The sequence below is a fragment of the Mizuhopecten yessoensis genome, unplaced genomic scaffold (genome assembly GCF_002113885.1).
Source record: "Mizuhopecten yessoensis strain PY_sf001 unplaced genomic scaffold, ASM211388v2 scaffold3229, whole genome shotgun sequence".
Taxonomy (NCBI): domain Eukaryota; kingdom Metazoa; phylum Mollusca; class Bivalvia; order Pectinida; family Pectinidae; genus Mizuhopecten; species Mizuhopecten yessoensis.
In genome coordinates this window covers 91,239-118,248 of record NW_018404940.1, presented here as the reverse complement: position 1 = coordinate 118,248, position 27,010 = coordinate 91,239, and the positions used below count along the sequence as shown (strand labels likewise).

At 37.9% G+C, this 27,010-nt stretch overlaps 2 protein-coding genes across 5 annotated transcripts in view; one reads left to right on the top strand and one right to left on the bottom strand.

The window, feature by feature from the left end:
• LOC110447114 (glycine receptor subunit alpha-3-like) overlaps positions 1–27,010 on the bottom strand; it is an 80,158-nt gene that overhangs the window by 39,285 nt on the left and 13,863 nt on the right. The window contains exons 1-2 of one of the 4 annotated variants that reach the window (XM_021492568.1): positions 4,240–4,359; positions 964–1,087 (exon numbers count right to left, since the gene is read on the bottom strand). The exons of 1 other annotated variant lie outside the window; for it this stretch is intronic. The gene's annotated coding sequence lies outside the window, so the exon portion shown is untranslated. Of the gene's footprint in view, positions 1–963; positions 1,088–4,239; positions 4,360–27,010 lie in introns of those variants that run through there. 2 more of the 4 variants (XM_021492569.1, XM_021492571.1) reach the window with 2 other exon arrangements.
• LOC110447105 (transcription factor mef2A-like) lies at positions 17,935–20,183 on the top strand. Its single transcript, XM_021492557.1, has 3 exons — positions 17,935–18,065; positions 19,054–19,771; positions 19,956–20,183. The coding sequence occupies exons 1-3, from the start codon at positions 17,935–17,937 to the stop codon at positions 20,181–20,183; spliced, it is 1,077 nt and encodes a 358-aa protein (XP_021348232.1).

Here is a 27,010-nt window from a genome sequence, read left to right as displayed (position 1 = left end):
ACATCTGCCTACCAGATTGTCACACATGTGTAGTGTTGGCAATGTTATGACGACATTGTTTAACAGGTGCCGTATGGAACATATTTTGATACAGTTATAGCGTCACACGGGTGCAGTGATACATATATACAATACTAAAAACAAAATAGAAATACTACGCCCTACCACACCACCACAGTCCTCCCCCCATAAGTGACTCTGAACCCTTTACCTGGACCTATACCAAACAAAATCTACAACTCAATGTTACCATTCTGTATGATGCAAGTTAAAACTAAACCTGTTCGTGGGTTTATGAGATATCGTGTTCACAAGCTTTTTCACTATAATCAGATCGTATTTGCCCGTGCCCTTTAATGTTTTTACCTTGAACGATGACTCCAACATATATTCATGTGTAGAACTCAATCTAACTATACCATTGTGTACATTCAAACTCAATTTGTTAGGAGGTTTATCTTGTACACACGCTTTTTACTTAAAAAATGATCAAGTGTGATCTTTGCCCATGGCCTTTGAACAAGTAAACTTACTGAACAACCAAAATATCTAATCAGGTATAGAACTTGATATTACCATGCTATGGTGTAATTATCAACTAAACGTGTCCAGGAGTTAATGAGAAATCGTGTACACAGGCTTTTTACTACGGACGAACTGACGGACGGACGCACACAAAGACGCACGAACTAAGGGATTACTGTATAACCCTATTACTTATAGGGGTAAAACATATACATAAATACACAGGTGCCGGGGACATGTATTTGACATATTATAATATCCGTATCCACTCCTCATTTCACTCACTGCCGTGTGTACAAATACACTCATAAATGCACCAAACTATTCAAAACGAATCTGGCTACTTAATGGTCAGACATGCAAAATAAACATATGATATTTCATAAAAGTGGCATAAATAAACATCGAAGACAAAATATTGTATGAAAATGTACTTACAGTTAGGCCTGAACTATATGTGTCTATCAACTGATTCTAACCATCTATTCTGTCCTGTGCAGTGATTTCGGTACGTCATCATCACCATGACTCGTACAAATCATCTGTTTGTGTTTACTCCAACCTGGAATAATCATCAGGTTGTACGTTAGACGTGCCTTTAATGGTTGAGCAATGTGTGTTAAAAAATAGGTATTTAGATATTTAAAGGGTGTTTACTTACATGTATATGTGCATTGGATGAGAATGGCAATCTGATTTATGAATACAGGCATACCCACTGAAAAACATTTGAAAAGTCTGACATGATAAAAGCATTCATTATATTAAGGAGTTTAAAGAAAAAGAAATGTCATTGCCAAACTTGTTTTGTTATGCTGTCTCCAAATACATGTGATTATGTACGACAAGTTTTCTTTATCTGTTGTATAGTCACAAAGGAATCGCCCGGTACATACTACACTTTATAATACCGTGGTGTCCTCACGCAGGTCTGTTAGGGAATTATGACATCGTGATAGTGTCACACAGAACCCACGAGGGACCTAACTATATCACGGTGAAGTAAATATCACTAAAATCTGAACTGTGTATGGCCTCTCCGTCCCCAAGACGATTTTAGGATATTGTTTTGAAGAGTTATTTTTTATCAGAAAAATAAGGCACATTTGTCCATCCCCAAGCCATTTTTTCCGATGATTCATATGCTTTAGATACCGTAGTTCGAAAGGTACTGTAACACTGGAAATCACGTGGTTTACTTTACTTTCTTACTTATTTTCGAACGTAACTCATTGTGGGGAGATCTACCTTAAATAAGATTACCTGAACGTCTACATGCGAGATAGTTAAAACTCTTTGTGAAAGAGAGTTCTACTACCTCTGACGTCATCAGTTTTACATGATCTAATCATAACTTCTAAACTATATTAATGTTAGCCTATTTTATCTCGACTTCCGTGCAGGGATACATTCGTTCCAGTTGGGATCAAAGTAAAATCTTCAAAAAGAATAAGATTGCAACTCTTATCAAGTTAAACCTATACATGTTAAAGACATTTGTACATGGAAATATCTTAATATTATAAAAGAAAATTCTAACGAGAGACAGATATTTACATAAGACTATACAGACAATGCAGATTATGTAAGGTTCATAAAATCAACTACACAAACATGTACTAAGCTATGATAGAGTCAATTTTGTATTATGCAGTTAACAAATGCATGCTTTCTAATCAGTTAATTACCTGACTATGCATTGGTTTATGATGGAACTTCTGTGGAAAACACGCATAACTATTTATCGACGAAAAACGTCAGCATTACTTTTGCAAAGATTTTGCATCACGACGCTGTATCATGGCACTAAAGTAATGTAACGATTAGATATACCTTAACGTTGATGAAGCATGCGAGTAGTTCGAAAGTTTTTGGAGTGAATATGAAAATAAGAGAGGAAGTATAGTGCAGGCAAAAAATCAAAAAAAAATCTTCCTTTATATTTAGCAATAAAACACGTTTACTTCAAATTCTGTAAACGGAGGGTACATCAACTGCATCGTATCAGATTATATCACCGTTAATGTGTTCATTAAGAAGAATTGTGAATGGTTTTGTAAAACATAAACCGTTGTCAAGTACTACGACGCAACGTCAGGACCAGAACTGTAGGTGGTAATTACAGCTCCAGTGTGAACTGACCAGAACTGTAGGTGGTAATTACAGCTCCAGTGTGAACTGACCAGAACTGTAGGTGGTAATTACAGCTCCAGTGTGAACTGACCAGAACTGTAGGTGGTAATTACAGCTCCAGTGTGAACTGACCAGAACTGTAGGTGGTAATTACAGCTCCAGTGTGAACTGACCAGAACTGTAGGTGGTAATTACAGCTCCAGTGTGAACTGACCAGAACTGTAGGTGGTAATTACAGCTCCAGTGTGAACTGACCAGAACTGTAGGTGGTAATTACAGCTCCAGTGTGAACTGACCAGAACTGTAGGTGGTAATTACAGCTCCAGTGTGAACTGACCAGAACTGTAGGTGGTAATTACAGCTCCAGTGTGAACTGACCAGAACTGTAGGTGGTAATTACAGCTCCAGTGTGAACTGACCAGAACTGTAGGTGGTAATTACAGCTCCAGTGTGAACTGACCAGAACTGTAGGTGGTAATTACAGCTCCAGTGTGAACTGACCAGAACTGTAGGTGGTAATTACAGCTCCAGTGTGAACTGCCCTGCTTGATTTTATACTGGCATTCGTTTCGTTCGAAAGATTCTAAAGTCCAATATGAAGCATAGCTCCAATAATAGACTTCACAATCGATATTTCACTAGTTTTATAAGGTTCAAAGCTATGCCACTTGCATGGTTTCTGATTTTTGTGATGAGAAAATGAGGGCAACCGTCATTGTCATTGATGATAAAAATATTCATATTCCAAGGGTGGTCTTCAAAAACTGGTAACATTTGATTTCCATTTTATTAAGGAAAAACCTTCTATTTGTTCGACAATGCCTGTAAATTTACCACCGCTGAGTTTGACTAACTGTTCCTACTAACACCAATACAGACCTTTCTCTTGTAAACGTCGAATAGTATATTTAGATAACATCTGATCTCTGTTTGGATACTTCAGGGCGTTCTGACCTTCGCGCTAATGCTTTAGTTTGGAATCAATGCACCATCCAAGATAAAGAGAACAACTACTGGTAACTTGGGATGTATACATGACAAATACTTACATCTGTAAAATTTGTTCTGTTTAGATATTTTTGTATTTACGAAATATAAATATACCTCGCCAACTTACAGGTCAGTTTACTCGTAATTATCCTTGTTGGTAAGAATACAGTAGTTGACGTTAGTAGCCTCAGTAAACACCACAACAAAACGTACAAACAATAGATATTTGTCTAGTACTCAAAAGTCTGTTGTATGATAAAAGTATATAAATGTTTGAGTGTTATGAATTTCATGTTTGTAGAGGCAATCTTGTCATGGAATAAGATAGGTTTATTTATACAATTCTTTCCATTGATCGTTAGATTGAGTTTAACTCATTCATCCCTGAAATTTCATAATGAACTATACCAACATTTGAGTTAGAAGAGTTCAAATGTGTCTTCAGGGGTGAATGAGTTAACAAACTTGTGGTTAATCTTTTCCCTTAATGTCCAAATGTGATCCTATTCGTTTCCTGTCAAGACAAAGCGTTTTATCGGTGATATGCTAAGATATCTATATTAAATTTTAATAAATAAGTTGTAAACCCACCTTAACGATGTTGCATGTCAAGTCATATATCCGAAAGCACACTAACAACCGAAGAGAAGTTGTCTGATTGAACGTGCTATTCCTTCCCATCCCTGTCTTTGAATGGCGACATCAATTACTGCAGTCTCACACATTTATTGTTATACTAATCGCCTCTATACAGACAGTCGGAATGCTGAGGAATGCTGGGTCTACAGACATTACCAATACATCAATCGCTGTGAAGCCATTATCGTGGATAGATCTTACATCGCACCACGTGTTGACAACGAACACTACGGGATGTAGATAATGGACTGGCCAACTAATGTTCCCAAATTATTACAGTCTGGTTTACGGATTGACCATACAACAACCGTACCGATGTAAAAATCACTAAAAACCATGTTAATCAATTTCAACAGTTTCTTATAAATAGCCTGATCAAAACGTTATTTTTTTGTTCAAATGTCTCATCACGAAGAGAAGCGATATATATCTTAAAACTTTTATTTCACTTGTTAACTGTTGACTTTCAAAAGAATACCGGAAATTGAATAGAACAAAAACGTACCAAAGAAAAGAAAAGATTTCATATCCTTGAAATCTTCAATCTTCCACTACTGTATTATCACGCGTTAGTTATATCATTTATTACATGGAAAAAGCATGGAGAAAACATATTATGTGTCTAAAATAAGTATCCTGATGTATTTTGACATCATGATTTAATGCAAATTATTTTTTTGCCTTTAACATATATATCATACATGTATAAATGTCAATTTCTGGTATATTTCATTCTATCGTTGATATGTCTATAAACACTACCGTTAATAGTTCAAAGGCGGAAACGTGATGGTGGACGATGTTAGAAAAGGAATGTGTTAACCTGAAAAATAACCCATTGTAGGAGCACTGGAATCTCGCCCTAGTAACTGGTAGTTACATTAAACACGCACATAAAAGTTTCCTCGAACTTAAAAAACAACGGTTTATTTGTTATAGCTCTAAATGTGTTTTTTTGCATCTCTCCATAATTGTAAGTGTGCTTTATTTTTATTGAGCAATTGCATCAAATACTGCTTAAACGCAACCTCCTATCTCATATCGTTATAGATACGGTTTAAGGAAAAAATATTCACAAATAATATTCATACCTTTTCTAAATAAACATTGGAGAGGAAGCTCAAACTGTTGTCGCTCAAGGCATTGATTGGTGAACACTGATAAACAGTTTCGATTGTATGGCTGCTGATAGATGTTACCGGAGGCTGCCATGGAGTAGTGATAGAGTCATTTCCGGTTATCATCACCAGCAATCTAGTGATGCTGACTTATAAATAAACACTGTTGCTGCAAGCACACCTCAGCTGTGATTTGATATTAATATTCTCTATCAGTGATGATCATGTATGTCTGAAGTAAGTTTATGATAACAAAGTGTTATTATTATCTAGGATAAAATCCATTAAGACACCGGAGTCCTGGAGTTATTAGTAATTACATGGGAGCTATATGAATCATATTCACGGCAACAAGCGTTACTATTTCCTAAAGATTCGTTATTTTTTTGTTATTTTTGTTCCAGTTGATGTTTATATAAATTGATATCTTTATCTGAACAAGACTTTACCCTTTACGGAACAGTTTGGTTAAATGAGTTAAATAATGTTTTCTACGATACATAATGGCCTTATATCACTTTTTATACACGACAGGCATATCATGAATTCAATGTTACATGCAACGCAATAATTAAATAAACTTGAAAATATGTTGTTTGATTCTTCAAAACAGGGCACAAGCTGATCCTTATGTATTCAAAAAAAAAAAAAAGCTAAATAATAGATACCCGGTACAGAGCTGACAAAAGTAGCCTCGGAAAGTGTATCTGGAAGACAGGAACGATAAAATACCGATGGAAGTGAGTACATTTTTTTAATCGATAACCTTCGCTAAAACAATCCCATTTCATGTGACCATTTGGGATGCAATCATCGTAAAATCAGCGTAGTGACTTTTTATTTTATTTGTTCAGTTTTGGTTACAGACATTAATTGCAAAATCTAATTAATATCGTGAAAAACAGTATATATGGTTTTAATATGAAAAGCCAAAACGTCAATAAAATGGAGATATCTGGTGTTTACACACTGGCGTAAACTATGTATACTTCACGCATGCGTAGGTAGAGAACGATTATATCTTTAATACCGACCCAGTCCTACTGTTATTACACGACACATTTAAAGTCTGATATCATCTCATGTAGTAGCTAAAAACTGGAAGTAAAGTGACAATGTGTAAATATGATTACTTCATTCATTACAAAACGTGTAACTAGGAAGTCATTATCGGTTTTTTTTATGTCATAACGAGCCATAAACGCTGATAAACCAAACAATCTGGTGCAATGTGTGTTTTAAAAACCCCATTTGGCATTCAGGATGTTCTTGATTGTAATCGATAATAAGCACATAAGTCCTGGGATAATTCAAAATTACAAAATGCTTGGTAAACAAATGGCATCATGAGGAAACGGAAAATGTTTGATTCCATTCTAACACTGGAAATCTAACGTAGTCTTACAAATAGTACAAAACAATTTGATGATTTTTTTGAGAAATGATAAATGTCATTACTGGTGAAAATATGGGCCCCAGTAGCATTCAAATTTGAGCTTGAGTCACACATGAATTATTAAGAGAAAATCATATTTTTAGTACGAGACTGATACAGTATGACACAATTTAATTACACTGCACCATAAACAATGTAGCTCTTGCGTAGTTCTAGGACTCATCAGAGATTCTAAGGGTCAACAAGTTAAAATCAAAATAGGTTTAAGTACTCTTGAGATAAAAGGGGGGTCAAAAAACTATCAATTAAATGTACAATGCATATGCATTTTACAAGTTAGAGGAGTACTGATAATTAATTGGCCAGAATTCTCCAAACATTACCTTTTTTAGGACGAAGTTATGTTTGAAAACTGCTTAAAATTTATTAATGCATTATCCTCAAAAAAGAAATAAAAAATGGTTTTTGTTTCCCTTGGGAGAACTGTTCATAATAACGGGAGGAAGGTCATGCCAATCTCGGTTTTCGTTCAAGCATTTAATCATATGATGTTCCATGATTTCATTAAGAATAAAAAAAAAAATCAAAAAAAATCAAGAAATAAATAAAACACTTACTGAAAATTACCTCACCAATCAGATGCATGGATGAGACGATCCTTCTGGGATTGAATAAACTTCATTGTTTATATCTAAATTAAATTTTCTAATCAGAATAAATATTACTCATTTTACCATTCCCGTCAATTAGTTTGTGATGCATCGTCCTGAGGACCGTGCGGGGACGTCTTAATAGCATGTATTTTCATTGTTGTTGTCAAAATTAGATAGTTTTGATGAATCAAATATGTAAAACTAAAACTGCTTTCAATTTCAGTCTGGGGGTGCGTTCGAGTTTTTAATCATTTGCTGTTCCATGATTTCATTATAGAGGTTTTAAATCGTTTTTCAAAAAACAATACAGATAACTTGTTCGCAAGTGCCTCACGCATCAGGTGCATAGATGAGAAAGTGTTATCCTTCTGGGATTAAATAACCCTCAAGGTGTCAATAAATTTAATATTCCAACCAGAATAAATGTACTCATTTTGCCTTTCCAATCAGTTTTTGATGCATCGTCCTGAGGACCGTTTGGGGACGTCTTAATGGCATGCGTATTTATTATTATGTAGTCAAAATAAAAATAAAAGTATTGATGAATCAAATGGACATATAAAAACAAAATATGCTATAAGTCTGATATACTCTCCTTTCCTCTATATATAATCGCGTTGTTTCTTAATATAAAATGCACTTAATAGTCATCAATTGCAATGTATCCACTTTACTTTATAGAAGATGACAAATTATTACAAATTTCAAATGTCACAAGATAAATATTTCTGGTGGAAATCGATCTAAATTTGATGAATACATTAATGTCCATATGATATTACTAACGACATACATTGTATCATGTGTGGATCGTTCATATGCATTAGCCTGTTACGTCTCGTTAGCAAATCCTTCGTTATTTAGTGACAGGCAGAATTCCATCTACCCCTTAAAAGACGTGCTAAATTAAACATTACCATCATAATACATATAACAATTCTAGCATGCATCTGTCGATATCAACTCTCCAGAAGATTTTTATCATAACATCCACTGCTTCTGTCATATTCATGGTATTGAAAGATATGGATGCACGCATAAACATTTCGTATATATTATATACAATTCACGCTGGTATCATAATCATATTCATTATCAATAATGGACTCCCGTTGTTATATTTACCACAACGAAGATATCAACTAAAGACCAAGTCCGAGGTCGAAAACCGCCTGGCAGATTAGAAAGAAACATATTGAATGCTAACATTGTTTTATATATGACTATAGTATACAAACTTATGTAACTTACTATTTATTTATTGACTTGCTTTGCTGACTCGAAATATTGTTGTATTGTTTTCATGATATCTGGAAATAAGAGTAAATCAGCAGGGGAACGTACCAACAAATGTACATATCACTAGATCAGCATGAAGTTAATAAAACATGAATGGGAATTTCCTTGTGATTTTCAAAGGGATATTTATTTCACGAAGAACAGAAGGTTTGGCTAAAACTCGAAAAAGCTATGATCTCATGGGGATAGTCTCTGCAATGGTGTTTTTTTCTATACATAGAAACTATCTTTCATGTTGAGCGTAACATATACTGAAACAGTTATTAATCTCTGTAAATGTGGATACGGAGGCAACTGATTCTAAAACAATATTATGATTTTCAGTTTCATGTTTAACAATCATTTCTTATAGTACACGTATAAGCGATGTGTATGGTCGCTCTCGATCAATCACGACGGCTGTACAACAAAACACATACGGTGACTTTGTTGTGATACAGTGTGGTGCACTTGCTTCTCCCTTACAATACAGAGCTGCTACATGTACACACAGAGCATGTAAGTTACGTTACATGTTTATGTAACATCAACAGCAGTTGTAAATTATGTAGATTTATCGCAACACCTGCTGGAAAAATTGTACATGTAAATATGTTCTTGTCTGTGCAATCTAGAGTCAGTACTTAATACACCAATATAAAACTCTTACAGTGTAATCACTGCATATTAAACAGTAGTAAAGCAAGGATGTACTAAGTTGCCCGGATGCCAATCTGACTATATACATGCTTGTTTCCATTACATATTGCAGGAGTATCGTCACAGAGCAGATAAATGGAGGAAAACAGTACGATGCTTCACTGTTTCATTCAACAGCCGTGTACACCACTATAACATGGCACCACTGACATAGATATTAACACCGTATAACAAGTTGTTAATGTGTGGTAGTCGTCGCTGGTGGGCAAATTATTAGGCCAGATCGAGTTTAACGTTTTGTTTGTATTTCTTGAATTATCTAAGAGAACGTGACTATTTGTTTTTACACGACCTCTATTATCACATATCGTATAGATTATTTGATCATATAAACACTCCTTGTCTAAAACTGAAAAGTCTCGAACGCATTATGGTGTGTTTTCCAAAGGATAAATCGTAATTCGGTGAAACAGATAAACAGAGCGTTTTCAAAAGTATTTGATTACAAGATAGCACGAACCGTAACGCTAATATCGCAGAATCGAGGTGATTAGAACATACTTGTAAATATGTTATACCTTTCATATACTTTATATGTTTTTATTTGTTTTAGTTCGTGTATTCAACATTAAAGAAATATTTCTTCTTCGCTTGTTGTATTGGATAGATTCGGTAGTGTGACACAAGCCTAAGATGATCGTATCGCTCTCCTGAGTCGGACAGACAGACCACCAAACACGAAAAAATATAAATGTAGCCTGTTCTATGATAGATAATCATATACGTTCTTTAAAAAAAAAAAAAAAAAAAATGAAATGTAGACTGATAATGTGAGAAACATAAGTTCAAACGAGTTCATCATATTGTAAAAAGAGGATTACCTCGCCCAAACATCGTTACGTTCAACGGATATAATTATGTAAGGACATACGGAAGCGCTTAAAAATAGGTAAAGACATCGGTCGCTAGAACCATGCGCAGTTTTCCATTTGATAATCGCAAGAAGCAGCCACTACGCGTCATGGACAAGACCAGGGGTGTCGGTGTAGATTGGTGCACGTCAAGAACTAAGTAAGTGGAATCCTCTTCAAGCTACTCCGGAACGGTAGACGTTAGGAATGAATGCAGACTGGAAGTTAACTACGAGTACTCACATGGAAAGTTATTCGGAACTTATATAACAAGGGGCAAAATGTGTCTGTAATGTGCACCTGAAAACTAAGGCAATCGGTGCAAAATATTCCCTTGAAAATAGAACTGTACTGTAAATATTTCCCCATTTCAATGATAGATAATCCTATTCGTTCTTTTATTTAAAAAAAAAAATGAAATGCAGACTGATGATGTTAGAAACATACATGTAAGTTCAAACGAGTTCATCGCAAATCTGATTTAGATATATATCTATAGTAGTAGAGTCGGAATAATACAGCTGTAATCGTTTGCATGGAATGACCTCAGCTTGAGTTAACAGGAGCGGGGCCAGTTCCTGGTTCTCACTTTTCTAGCATCCTTACCCTTTGTTTTCGTCGAGCGAGCATATAATGGTGATAAGATGGGAATCGCAGCTGTTTTCAAATTATGAACAAGGAATGGCAAAAATATGTGCATTAATTGTTTCCGTATTCTATCTGGACAAACATCACGGTCGGGAAGCTGACCCGTACTTCTTCAGGTCGAAGTGGGCGTCGGCTGTGGTTAGGGAAGGCGAGAATGACATCAACGTTGCCACCTGGCAGCCAAGAATCAGATCCTGAAGACATTTACTCATTCGCGGTGAATAATAAAGCTTTTTAAGTTCTGAACATGTTAAAAGTTGTGATTCCAACTCGCTCTTCTGCTGATAGAAACGAAATGCAAGCTTCGTAATGACGAAATAATGATGATGTAGAAAGACGAAATGTGGTAATAAAAACAAATATTGGAGCACTTTTTATCACGTATATCGAAAACTTGACTTTCCTGATGCTTTGAATTTTACTTCATTATGTAAAATATGTGGGGTTTTATTGGGAAAATCAAAGTAACTGAATACAAAAAAAAGCGTTTTAAGGACAAACCTTGTTTTACATTCATTCAAAAAAGGAGATGAAAGTTTTTGGTGGATCACCATTTTTTTTTATATATATTTTTGAAATAAAAAGAGTAAAGTAGAAAATCAACGTGTGTTTCATAGCCACGAGCTACGATTGGAATAACATATTACTATTAAACAAAAGGTTATATAGGATAAGCAGAATGTTCATAGAGTACTATGAGACTCAACTTTTGATATACTTTTGGAAGAAGTTTAAGTTTAAGTTGAAAATATGCTTGCGTTTTAGCTGCTACAAGCGATGGATTGGGAAAAACCAAATACTGCACGATGAGATTATAGATTTAATTATATGCGTTCAATAAACACAAATTAATATATGAAGATCATAACGCAGATGCCGCTGCAAAAGGATTTCTGGTATTAATGCCTATACTATTGTTGATGACTAATATAAACTGACGAATGTAGTTTTTCTTGTATAATTAGTTCGAAAACAACAACGCACTAAATATAATTGAACGTTTCATTGTCCATTCATCATATGCAATACGTCGAGTAAAAACAGGCTTGTTGTATTTTATGGCCATCCTAAAGAGAACACAACTTGCTGGGTTTTTTCATGACAAATCGTTGTCTATGAAGACAAAATGACAATTGTAAGATCGTCTTTGCTAGACTGGAAGGACTGGTAGACACGTTTGACAGAATTCCATCCATTACTGTCTACCCTTAAATTTCTGCTTTATTGCAAATGTACAATGTATATATGTATAATAGATTCATTGCAGCACATTTAGTTAAATAAACCATATGTTCATTAAAATTATGAACTTAACATACATTTGCAATAGAGTAAAATCAACACTTTAATTATATTTGCAATTATTTTGTCCTTCATTTTATTTTTCTTGTTAATGCATTTCCATCTAAATGAGGACCATCGTTTTTAAACTAAGAATGTAACAATCCCAGACTTTTAAATCGAATTCGATATTTAGTGTTAAAGAAAAAGTGCTGAATATTGATCCTTTTTAGGAAATTGCCGTGACTTCAGAACAAACGATATATGTTATTCATATTGTGTCTGCTATTTTATATTAATATTGTGTCTGCTGATAAGGCACATGTGGGTTTTAAGAAATAGGATATCAACACTATTTAATAAATCGATTGAAATTATATCTATCTCTACACCATTTATCAAACATTATATCTATCTCTACACCATTTATCAATCATTATATCTATCTCTACACCATTTATCAAACATTATATCTATCTCTGCAACATTTATCAAACATTATATCTATCTCTACATCATTTATCAAACATTATATCTCTCTCTACACCATTTATCAAACGTTATCTCTCTCTCTACACCATTTATCAAACATTATATCTATCTCTACACCATTTATCAATCATTAGATCTATCTCTACACCATCTATCAATCATTATACCTATCTCTACACCATCTATCAATCATTATATATATCTCTACACCATTTATCAAACATTATATCGATCTCTACACCATTTATCAATCATTATATCTATCTCTACACCAACTATCAATCATTATATCTATCTCTACACGATTTATCAAACCTTATACATGTAAATGTCCTTACTACTTTACACTCGAGTATCGGATGATGACACTAGTTGAATAACAGACATTGCTATATATATCTTGAATGAATAAATATTGATATTAGTTGATATAGCGTTTACGTCGAAATTTGATAGATTCAAAACATACATGTTTTAAACAAGAATATTAACTACTAAAAATTTACAAATCTATCAATCATTATATCTATCTCTACACCATTTACCAAACATTATATCTATCTCTACACCATTTATCAATCATTATATCTCTCTCTACACCATCTATCAATCATTATATCTAATTTTACACTATTTATCAATCATTATATCTATCTCTACATCATTTATCAAACATTACATCTCTCTCTACACCATTTATCAAACGTTATCTCTCTCTCTACACCATTTATCAAACATTATATCTAATTCACTATTTATCAATCATTATATCTATCTCTACACCATTTACCAAACATTATATCTATCTCTACACCATTTATCAATCATTAGATCTATCTCTACACCATCTATCAATCATTATATGTATCTCTACACCATCTATCAATCATTATATCGATCTCTACACCATTTATCAAACATTATATCTATCTCTGCAACATTTATCAAACATTATATCTATCTCTACATCAGTTATCAAACATTATATCTCTCTCTACACCATTTATCAAACGTTATCTCTCTCTCTACACCATTTATCAATCATTATATCTATCTCTGCAACATTTATCAATCATTATATCTATCTCTACACCAGTTATCAATCATTATATCTATCTCTACACCATTTATCAATGATTATATCTATCTCTGCAACATTTATCAGTCATTATATCTATCTCTACACCATTTATCAATCGTTATATCTATCTCTACACCATTTATCAAACGTTATCTCTCTCTCTACACCATTTATCAAACATTATATCTCTCTCTACACCATTTATCAAACGTTATCTCTCTCTCTACACCATTTATCAAACATTATATCTAATTCACTATTTATCAATCATTATATCTATCTCTACATCATTTATCAAACATTATATCTCTCTCTACACCATCTATCAATCATTATATCTAATTCACTATTTATCAATCATTATATCTATCTCTACATCATTTATCAAACATTACATCTCTCTCTACACCATTTATCAAACGTTATCTCTCTCTCTACACCATTTATCAAACATTATATCTCTCTCTACACCATCTATCAATCATTATATCTAATTTTACACTATTTATCAATCATTATATCTATCTCTACATCATTTATCAAACATTATATCTCTCTCTACACCATTTATCAAACGTTATCTCTCTCTCTACACCATTTATCAATCATTATATCTATTTCTACACCATCTATCAATCATTATATCTATCCCTACACCATTTATCAATCATTATATCTATCTCTGCAACATTTATCAATCATTATATCTATCTCTACACCATCTATCGATCATTATATCTATCTCTACACCATTTATCAATCATTAGATCTATCTCTACACCATCTATCAATCATTATATCGATCTCTACACCATTTATCAAACATTATATCTAATTCACTATTTATCAATCATTATATCTATCTCTACATCATTTATCAAACATTACATCTCTCTCTACACCATTTATCAAACGTTATCTCTCTCTCTACACCATTTATCAAACATTATATCTCTCTCTACACCATCTATCAATCATTATATCTAATTCACTATTTATCAATCATTATATCTATCTCTACATCATTTATCAAACATTATATCTCTCTCTACACCATTTATCAAACGTTATCTCTCTCTCTACACCATTTATCAAACATTATATCTATCTCTACACCATCTATCAATCATTATATCTATCTCTACACGATTTATCAAACCTTATACATGTAAATGTCCTTACTACTTTACACTCGAGTATCGGATGATGACACTAGTTGAATAACAGACATTGCCATATATAACTTGAATGAATAAATATTGATATTAGTTGATATAGCGTTTACGTCGAAATTTGATAGATTCAAAACATACATGTTTTAAACAAGAATATTAACTACTAAAAATTTACAAAAAGCACGACACACCACATGTAACAGAAATACTGACTGAACACGTTTATCGACCGATGTCTACACTGATAAGATACAACAGAATACAATTTTGTTACTTAAACGATAAACACACATTCCCACTGGAAGGTAACGATCGGATTGCAAACATTGTTTTCAAATAATACACCGATTATCAATTCCACAGATGCCAAATAGGGAAAAATATGCATGCTGAAAATAGACACAAAGAAATGATGTTAAGTAATGTTACAATCGATCGTATACAACACTAAAAGAAGATATTTTCACAATAGATGATGTTCAATGATAGCAGGGCGTATGCACTGTATATATGAATCGCAACCGACCCTAACAGACCTACACATGTACCTGCCAACCTGAATACTGATATTCATTTTTGAAGATATTAAAACTTCAGTGTATACGCCATTGGCATGAAAAACGCCGTTATTTCGAAATAAGAAATTTCAAAAACATCTATATTAAAAAATAAACACGATGACAGTGAGGGAAACGAAAATACATACGCCTTCAAATATCTCTTTTTTCGATATTACCTATTTAAGTCTGGATTTGACTATATCAAGACATGCAAAATGTAAGTACAACACTTTCTTCAATCCAAACAGCAAAATGGCAATGACCTCATTCACTGGATGAGAGATATTAGAAAACCATACGCCACCCAGTATAGCTCGTTAACGTCTTATATCGGTACTCAAACAAACTACAAAAAAGCTTGGGAGCAGCATGACACTAGCAGTGTGTTTAATTCCGACCTTACTTATGTTAGTAGCATTAACATAGTTGGCCGTCTCACAACAGTTTCTGCAGTCAATTAACCATTACTTATCGCGTCCATTAATATTATGACCTGCAAAAACAATGCTTCTTCTGGTCTCTAGTTTGCATTATGACGTTATCCGCTAACCAGACTATTTTGTGTTTTTTCAATTTGTAGGACCACTATTGTTTAGCAAACGTGTCATCATAACTGGCTGTCAGAACACCTTAAGTCTACCACCACAAGGTTCTTATCACAAAACATGTTCCACTTTTGATATTGTTATTTTTATTGACACTTCGGAATTCTCTTGTTTTTTCTTCGGCAAATCTTTATGCAACAAAATATGTTCTGCGTTTGATACTGTTCTTTTCTGCCAATATACCTACTTGGTGGTACCTTTCAAAAGTTTTGAAAAGAAACTGTATCAAATACTAGTAAAGAATACTATGCGTTTACTGTAGGCTTGAGGAATTCCTTCGCATAGTACGTAACCTTTTACCTTGCCTTGTGTACAATGTTACAAACTACGTAAGAGGTATAGAGAAGACACGTTGTACATGTAAGCCTCATAACAATTAGTCTGTTGTAGAACACTAGTAGTCTCTCACTAACACTCTGTGTATTCTTGTCTTCTTCCGACGAAGTTCATGATCCGTGCATTACTCTTTTTATGGATGTTAACTAGTTACAAACCGACATGAAGAACGTACGTAAAAGTCAGACATGCATAGACGTTTGGGAATAACCTGTTTGTTAGTATTGGCAAAAAAAGTATCGTAGATCAACCACCTGCAGTGGTATACTTTCATACAAAATGGTAAATACAAAAAGGGTGCCAAAGGACAGGAAATCATTAGGCTAAAAATGTTACTATACGCTTATAATACGTGAATTGATGTATTCTTATAGCATGTGAGTACTGTTATAATACGTGAATTGATGTATTCTGATAGCATGTACGCCCTTACTGTTAGCGAAACATATCCTATGGGATACCAAATCTGTCAACAGACGACACTGTTTGCTGCAGTCTTTCAACAAGTACCTTTGTATTTTGTATTATAAAATATGCATACATCGGAAACCAACACAGACAGTGAGCAACAGTAACATAGAGATTCCACGACGCATGGCGATTGGTTATTATGTTTATTTAAGTCAAGTTAATTCCTTTTTAATTGTATATAAATACAAAGTCACGAAAGCATGTTCTCCATTTCTAGAATTATCTAAAGTTAATAATATGATTCCCAGCTATATCTCTATTCTCTCCAATAATTGTATGTTATATCTACAAACCCATATTTTTCTTTTTGTAAAGATTGTTTTTTGTTTCCGATCGGAGAAACGATTGCCGTGATTCTTATGTTACTATTGAAGATAATTACACAAACCATTGGTCGCGACGTTATAATTAACATACTGACCAAAGGAATCACGTCCAGGTTGTACCCCACATACTGACACAATGTACATGAAGCTGAATTTTTCGTTAACTCTTCCATGTTTATAGAATGTTTCAGTAGTAGATAGAAATATGAGTGATTGTGGGAGAAAGAAACCCACAAGAAGAAACGGATTAACATCACATCAGGGGTGAGATTTCCTTCTCCTACACCCTTAGGCATGAAAGAGTGTTTTTTCTCTCAGTCCAACTACCAGAATAAGCTCAGAAACCACCAAAATGCGTTTTGACTGGCTACCATTTTGATAATATCAATTTACCTGTGAGCTTTTTTGGTGAAACGAATCTGTCAGCGAGATTTAGCATACCCAATATTTGTAGTTTGCGCAGAAAAATTCATCTCATCTTTCTAACGTGTACGGTAAAGAGGTAAGAGAGTGAAAGAGGGGTGAGGGATTATATTATTTCTACACCCATTTCTTACCCTGGACACTTCTATCTTACACACACGGAAATGAGAGAAAGGAGTTTCCTGTATCAACATTCATACCGTCTAGCAAGAAAGGTATGTAGGTCACCAACAATGAATGTCACATTGAAACAGTCTCCACTGATTGAGGACACTGAAATCATACAGCTACAAATCAGCCTTGGTGACGATCGTAAAAGCTCACAGCTACGATTGAACGCTCTCAAGAGAAAAATACTCAGCAGGTCTTTGATTGGTCGACAGGGCGCATCCATCTAGACCACATAAGAACAGGATCTGGAGTAGTACATAAACTGTGCTGTAATATGTAAACTTTATAAATAGGAAAGGTTTTTATGTTACGGATGTTTGAGGAAATGTTACAAATGGTAAAACTCGAATCAACTCATTTGCCATCTAGCTACTTGGCGAGATGACCATCGTTAGCGTACAGTAGACAAATGGCAAGATGAATTGTCCGTGGTGTAATTTATTATCAGTTCTGGAGGTTGCCTGAGAAGCGAGTTATTATAAATATTCCTGCAAAACGAAGACGAAAAGCATTTGTTATCGTGCCAGCATAGATGGAAAGCACCTCTTTGTGCCTTGCTGAGGTTAACAAGATTTATTTTATTTTTACAGATGTCATTTGGCATAGGTCCTTATGAAGGTTGTGTTTTACGTTGTTGTCATAGAAAACAGCATTACATTTGAGTGTCTGAGACCTTAATTACGACATGCCAACACCATTAGAGAAATGGTAATGGCCCATATTGACCGCCAATGATAAGAATTTGCCAACCTCTCATGTGTCAAACAGATGATGAATAGCAGGATGAAACAAAAATACAGATAGATCAACCTACCTCATGCACGTAGCCTGTCGCACGAATAGATATATAAGCATAGCTTCAAACATACTTAGGCAGCTGACGTATTATATCACCGTTTATATATAATGACAGCTCACAAATCTTCAGACAGTTATGTATATAGAGTCAAAATAATTTCAATAATTTCCCTTTTACAACAATGCTGATCAAATTACTGACATTATAAATGATATGTAGATATCAATAACAACAGCTACCGATCTCATTGCAACATTCAATATTCTATAAAAGCAACCATTGTACAAGATATATCTGATTATTAGTTGATATCACATTGCGGGTTGCTAGCTTAGATCATACAAATGAAGTTACACCAGCTTTTTCACTTTTTATTTTAAAGTGTGTACACCACAAACAACACCACCGCACGCACACTAACACCACTATCGGCACCAACACCAGAACCACCACGGCCACCAATGCAACACCACAAACACCACGGCCACCAACACCACAAACACCACGGCCACCAACACCCCAAACACCACGGCCACCAACACCACAAACACCACGGCCACCAACACCCCAAACACCACGGCCACCAACACCACAAACACCACGGCCACCAACACAACAACCATAACGCCACCAACATCACAACCACCACGGCCACCAACACCACAACCACTATCGCCACCAAAACCAGAACCACCACGGCTACCAACACCACAAACACCACGGCCACCAACACCACAGCCAATACGGCCACCAACACCACAACCAATACGGCCACCGACACCACAACCAATACGGCCACCAGCACCACAACCACCACAACCACCACGCCACCAACACCACAAAACAACACGGCCACCAACACCACAACAAATACGGCCACCAACACCACAACCACTACGGCCACCAACACCTCAGGCAATGAGGCCACTAACAGAACAACCAATACGGTCACCAACACCACAACCAATACGGCCACCAACACCACAGTCAATACGGCCACCAACACCACAACCAATACGGCCACCGACACCACAACCAATACGGCCACCAGCACCACAACCACCACAACCACCACGCCACCAACACCACAAAACAACACGGCCACCAACACCACAACAAATACGGCCACCAACACCACAACCACGACGGCCACCAACACCACAGCCAATACGGCCACCAACACCACAACCAATACGGCCACCGACACCACAACCAATACGGCCACCAACACCACAACAAATACGGCCACCAACACCACAACCACGACGGCCACCAACACCACAGCCAATACGGCCACCAACACCACAACCAATACGGCCACCAACCCCACAACCACGACGGCCTCCAACACCACAGCCAATACGGCCACCAACAGAACAACCAATACGGCCACCAACACCACAACCAATACGGCCACCAACACCACAACCACGACGGCCTCCAACACCACAGCCAATACGGCCACCAACAGAACAACCAATACGGTCACCAACACCACAACAACGACGGTAACCAACACCACAAACACCACGGCCACCAACACCACAACCAATACGGCCACCAACACCACAACCAATACGGCCACCGACACCACAACCAATACGGCCACCAGCACCACAACCACCACAACCACCACGCCACCAACACCACAAAACAACACGGCCACCAACACCACAACCACTACGGCCACCAACACCACAACCACTACAGCCACCAACACCACAACCACTACGTCAACCAACACCGCAACCATTACAGCCACCAACACCACAACCAATACGACCACCAACACCAAAACCACTACGGCCACCAACACCACAGCCAATACGGCCACCAACAGAACAACAAATACGGCCACCAACACCACAACAACTACGGCCACCAACACCACAACCACTACGGCCACCAACACCACACCCAATACGGCCACCAACACCACAACCAATACGGCTACCAACACCACAACCAATACGGCCACCTACACCACAACCATCACGGCCACCAACACCCCAATCACCACGGCCACAACAACCATAACCACTACGGCCACAAACTCCACAACCACAACGGCCACCAACACCACATTCACTACGGCCACCAACACCAAAACCATTAAGGCAACCATCACCACAACCACTACAGCCCCCAACACCACAACCACCTCGGCCACCAACATCACAACCAAAACGGCCACCAACACCACAACACAACCGGCCACCAACACCACAACCACAACGGCCACCAACACCACATCCACTACGGCCACCAACACCAAAACCATTACGGCAACCACCACCACAACCACTACAGCCACCAACCCCACAACCAATACGGTCACCAACACCACAACAACCACGGCCACCAACACCACAATCAATACGGCCACCAACACCACAACCACTACGGCCACCAACACCACAACAACCACGACCACCAACACCACAACCACTTCGGCCACCAAACACCACAATCACTACGGCCACCAACACCACAACCACTACGGTCACCAACACCACAACCACCACGGTCACCAACACCACAACCACAACGGCCACCAACACCACAACAACCACGACCACCAACACCACAACCACTTCGGCCACCAACACCACAACCACTACGGCCACCAACACCACAAAACAACACGGCCACCAATCACACAACCACTACATCCACCAACACCACAACCACTACGGCCACCAACACCACAACAACTACGGCAACCATCACCACAACCACTACAGTCACCAACAACACAACCACTACGGCCACCAACACCACAACAACCACAATCACCACAACCACTACGGCCAACAACACCACAACCACTACGGCCATCAACACCACAACCACTACGGTCACCAACACCACGACCACCACGGTCACCAACACCACAACCACAACGGCCACCAACACCACAACCAATACGGGCACCAACACCACAACCAATACGGCCACCAACACCACAACCACCACGGCCACCAACACCACAAAACAACACGGCCACCAACACCACAACCACTACGTCAAACAACACCACAACCACCAACACCACATTCACTACGGCCACCAACACCAAAACCATTACGGCAACCATCACCACAACCACTACAGCCCCCAACACCACAACCACCACGGCCACCAACATCACAACCAATACGGCCACCAACACCACAAGTAATACGGCAACCAACACCACAGCCAATACGGCCACCAACAGAACAACCAATACGTTCACCAACACCACAACCAATACGGCCACCAACACCACAACCAATACGCCACCAACACCACAACCAATACGGCTACCAACACCACAACCAATACGTCCACCAACACCACAACCATCACAGCCACCAACACCCCAATCACCACGGCCGCAACAACCACAACCACTACGGCCACCAACTCCACAACTACAACGGCCACCAACATCACAACGCATATACGGCCACCAGCACCACAACCACCACGCCATAAACACCACAAAACAACACGGCAACCAACACCACAACCACTACGGCCACCAACACCACAACCACTACGGTCACCAACACCACAACCCCTACAGCCACCAACACCACAACCAATATGGCCACTAACCACCACACCCAATACGGCCACCAACACCACAACCAATACGGCCACCAACACCACACCCAATACGGCCACCAACACCACAACCAATACGGCCACCAACACCACAACCAATACGGCCACCAACACCACAACCAATACGGCCACCAACACCACAACCAATACGGCCACCAACACCACAACCAATACGGCCACCAACACCACACCCAATACGGCCACCAACACCACACCCAATACGGCCACCAACACCACAACCAATACGGCCACCAACACCACAACCACTAAGGCCACCAACACCACAACCACCACGACCACCAACACTACAACCAATTAGGCCACCAACACTTCAACCACTTAGGCCACCAACACCACAACCACTTAGGCCACCAACACCACAACCACCACGCCCACCAACACCACAACCAATTAGGCCACCAACACTTCAACCACCTAGGCCACCAACACCACAACCACCACGGCCACCAACACCACAATCAATACGGCCACCAACACCACAACCACTACGGCCACCAACACCACAACCACTTAGGCCACCAACACCACAACCACCACGTCCACCAACACCACAAAACAACACGGCCACCAACACCACAACCACCACGACCACCAACACCACAACCACTACGGCAACCAACACTACAACCACTTAGGCCACCAACACCACAACCACCACGACCACCAACACTACAACCACTTAGGCCACCAACACTACAACCACTTAGGCCACCAACACCACAACCACTTAGGCCACCACCTCCACAACAACTACGACCACCAACACCACAACCACTTAGGCCACCAACACCACAACCCATCCACCAACACCACAACCACTACGGCCACCAACACCACAACCAATAAGCCACCAACACCACAACCAATACGCCACCAAACCCACAACCAATACGGCCACCAACACCACAACCAACACGGCCACCAACACCACAACCACCACGACCACCAACACCACAAAACAACACGGCCACCAACACCACAAAACAACACGGCCACCAACACCACAAAACAACACGGCCACCACCACCACAAAACAGCACGGCCACCAACACCACAACCACTGAGGCCACCAACACTACAAACACTTAGGCCACCAACACCACAACCACCACGACCACCAACACCACAACCACTTAGGCCACCACCACCACAACCACCACGACCACCAACACCACAACCACCACGACCACCAACACTACAACCACTGAGGCCACCAACACTACAACCACTTAGGCCACCAACACCACAACCACCACGACCATCAACACCACAACCACCACGACTTCCAACACCACAACCACTTAGGCCACCAACACTACAAACACCACGGTCTCCAACACCACAACCACTTAGGCCACCAATACTACAACCACTACGGCCACCAACACCACCACAACCGCGACCACGACCACCACGTCCACTGAACACAAACCGAAACCACAAAGTAAAGATTGTTTGAAATCACTGACGACATAGAAAGGTCTAAAAAGTACGCGTCATTTAGTCAAAACAATTCAGTTGACGACCCTAGTGTACCGTTCCATTTTAAAATCTAACAATTGAAACAAAAACATTTATTATCACTTTGGTATTGAAATGTAAGGATGAAATCGTTGTTAATCGTGAGAAAATAACAACGAAACATTCTCTAGGTTATTTTATGACCTATAGTCTGTGATAGTGTGCGATTCTGTTTTTTTATGTATTTGTTTATCGGTTGTCACGAAGGAACCATTATCTTTCTTCACTAAACCTTTTATAAAATCAACAAACATTTGCCATATTTCTCCAGAGTTCGACAGCGCTCCTTTAGTGTTTCTGAGGGAGTTACTATACCATTACTAGCTGATTGTGAGACACATTTGGTGTAGAACATCCGTTCTTAACAAAACATTCGTAACTCCCTTCCATTACTCTGTCATACGATCAGCAACATTGAGTTTGTCAAAGATACTTTCTACTGTTCTCTGAGTTTTTTTTACTCAGTTCGGATGTGTAGGTGAAAATGCACTTAGTAAGGGACTCATCAATATAATGTGTTTCAGGCTGCTCATCCCCAGGTGTATTATGGACTTTGCCCTACATACCGATATCTTAAAACAATAGGTTATGAAGTACATTGTATGATGTGACATGCAAACGTTAAAAAACTGTAATGCATTAAAAAAAACATGTCATAACCTTTCTTTCAGGACCAAAGACACTTTTTTAGGTCAACTTGTTTTTATTCTCGTACGAGGCTGACTTTACTAAAAAGCTTACGAGGACTGGTTTCAAAACCTTACCTTACATTTTCTTGATCATAAAATCCCTGTCTCCCCAACCAATTGTGAAACCATGTCGTAGTTGCTTTGGTATTGAAGAGCTGAATCCGAACATTGCTCTGTAATATATGTCGACTGCTGACGGACACATTTTTAACACATGCTTGTAAGAAATATAGGTTGATGAAGATTATGGGAAAGCTTCATCATCTCCATTATGCTCTCATTGAAAACTTTGTTTTGTCTTTACGCAATAAAAAGGTCGATTTTTCTTCTATTTTTACGTGTGCCTTGTTGTTTCAATGTCACCTCCGTGGTTCTTGCGTGTGTCGTCTATTAACCAGAAGACGTTTACCCTTTTGGAACATCTGGTCTTTTTATCCTTCTTCACGTATTTGTTGACAAGAAACTATACAAAATTGGGATAGTTCCGTCAGGTTATGGTCTTCTCCCATGAAGAAAAAATCATGTAGGGTCTTCTTGGTTTTAAACTGAATAAACCCTTTCGTATGGAATTCCCTTTCAGTCACCATGATAATTAGGAGATGTAAATTTTTACGGAATGTACAGCTACATCATAAAGAGATAATATAGAATAAGCTCAGATCATAGCGACGCTTTGGTAGCAATCAAAGTTACAGGTGAAATAAGGGAGCTTGTGGAATATTTCACACACCTGGACAGTATCAATAACATAGAAAAATGAGCGGGAAAAGGCATGAAAGTAATCGATAAAAATCAAGAGCATTCGCCCGACGTTGTTTCATAACAACCCAACCATAACACAATTAAGACCAAGATTCCACCTCATGTGAGAAACGTAAAGTCGATACTGTTGTATGGCTCATAACGATGGCGTGTCATTCAAGCAGAAAGTAGAGTATTTCCATAATGGATATATATCGTGTATTTTAGCTCAACCTCAGCTCAAACAGGGAACTCTTGCAATGAATTAAGCAGAGATGAATGAGATGGCTTAGCCACGTATTGAAAAAAACAATTTATTTGAAAGAAGCGTTTAGATTGACACCACCTAGAAAAAGTGGCCAAAAAAAAAAACCGACCTAAGAAAGTTACAGGGGAGATCTAGACTGATTAATTTGGAGGAAAGTATTACGGCCTTATGGTCCGTGGTTTGTGAAGAGTATTGGAAAGTTAAGTAGTGTTTGTATTGTAGGAATATTTATACACATCACAGGGCTATACGACGAAGCAAACGAACATGCATAGTCATACCATTGTAAAACCTCACAAGAATGTGAAAGTTATAACTAAACTAATTAGCCTGAGTGTAAACAATATGATATAAAATATCAGATTGAATCGAATATGATCCTTTTTATCTCATTATCTAGAAAACATGTTACGATTGGCTGAGAGCTTTAGTTTAATGGGACATCCCAATATCTAAATTACACGAGGAAATATAAACAGAAAGGCGTGATGCTTCTAGTTCATAACACGGAAGCATTATGATAAAAACGTACAGTCTATCGCAATCCACGGGTTAGCGTTTATATGTGTCCGTTTGTGAGTAAATTCAATCGATACAAGCAACAATTACGTCGTTACGACAAAACATTTCAGAGAGAAAAGTATTTACTATTGAGATAAGAGAAGTAATCGATAAGCACTAGTTGGAGAAATTATTATACTGAGCTTCCGGTCACAATGACCATCTCGTTGACTCTTATTTACAAAACTGCATAATGCATCACTGTCTATACCGCCTATTACAGAGAGAAGACGTAAACACACAAACTGGATCACTGCAGCATGCACATAAAAAGTGTCTAGCATTGTAGTTAATTTACTATGAAGTCCTCGGCTGATTCCAAGTTATATCGATCCTACTAACCGACTATGTTCCGAATGTAACATCGACTTACTGACCAGCCTGATTTTCAAATGTTTTTCGACCCAGATCAATCAGCTCGTATTCCGAATGTTACAATACATACTGAACCAGCATGTGTTTCTAATATTACATCGACCTTCCTCGAACAGCTCGTGTTCCCAATGTTAAAATGACCTTCCTCGGTCAGCTCTTGTTCCGAATGTTACCTGTACATCGACCTTATTGAACAAACAATTTTTCCAACGACAAGTGTCAACGACTTCATTGAACCAACTTGTTTCCAAATATAACATCGAGCTTTTTGAACCAGGATGTTTTCCAAATGTTACATTAACCTTATTGATCCAGCAGAAGCCTAGTCGTTCTAAATGTTTCATCGACAATACTGAATAAGCATGTGCTCGAATGCAACATCTTAAATACTGAACCAGCATGTGTTTCTAATTTTACATTGACTTATTGAACCAGCATAAGTTACAAATATTTCATCGACAATACTGAATAAGCATGTGCTCGAATGCAACATCTTAAATACTGAACCAGCATGTGTTTCTAATTTTACATTGACTTATTGAACCAGCATA

What these genes read in the sequence shown, in the direction of transcription:
- LOC110447105 (XM_021492557.1), top strand. Translation starts at nt 17,935, where the DNA reads ATGAATGTCACATTGAAACAGTCTCCACTGATTGAGGACACTGAAATC. An exon ending in AAGAGAAAAATACTCAGCAG is followed by an intron (nt 18,066 to 19,053) that starts GTCTTTGATTGG and finishes TTTATTTTAAAG; the next exon opens with TGTGTACACCACAAACAACA. An exon ending in CAACACCACAAAACAACACG is followed by an intron (nt 19,772 to 19,955) that starts GCCACCAACACC and finishes CCAACACCACAG; the next exon opens with CCAATACGGCCACCAACACC.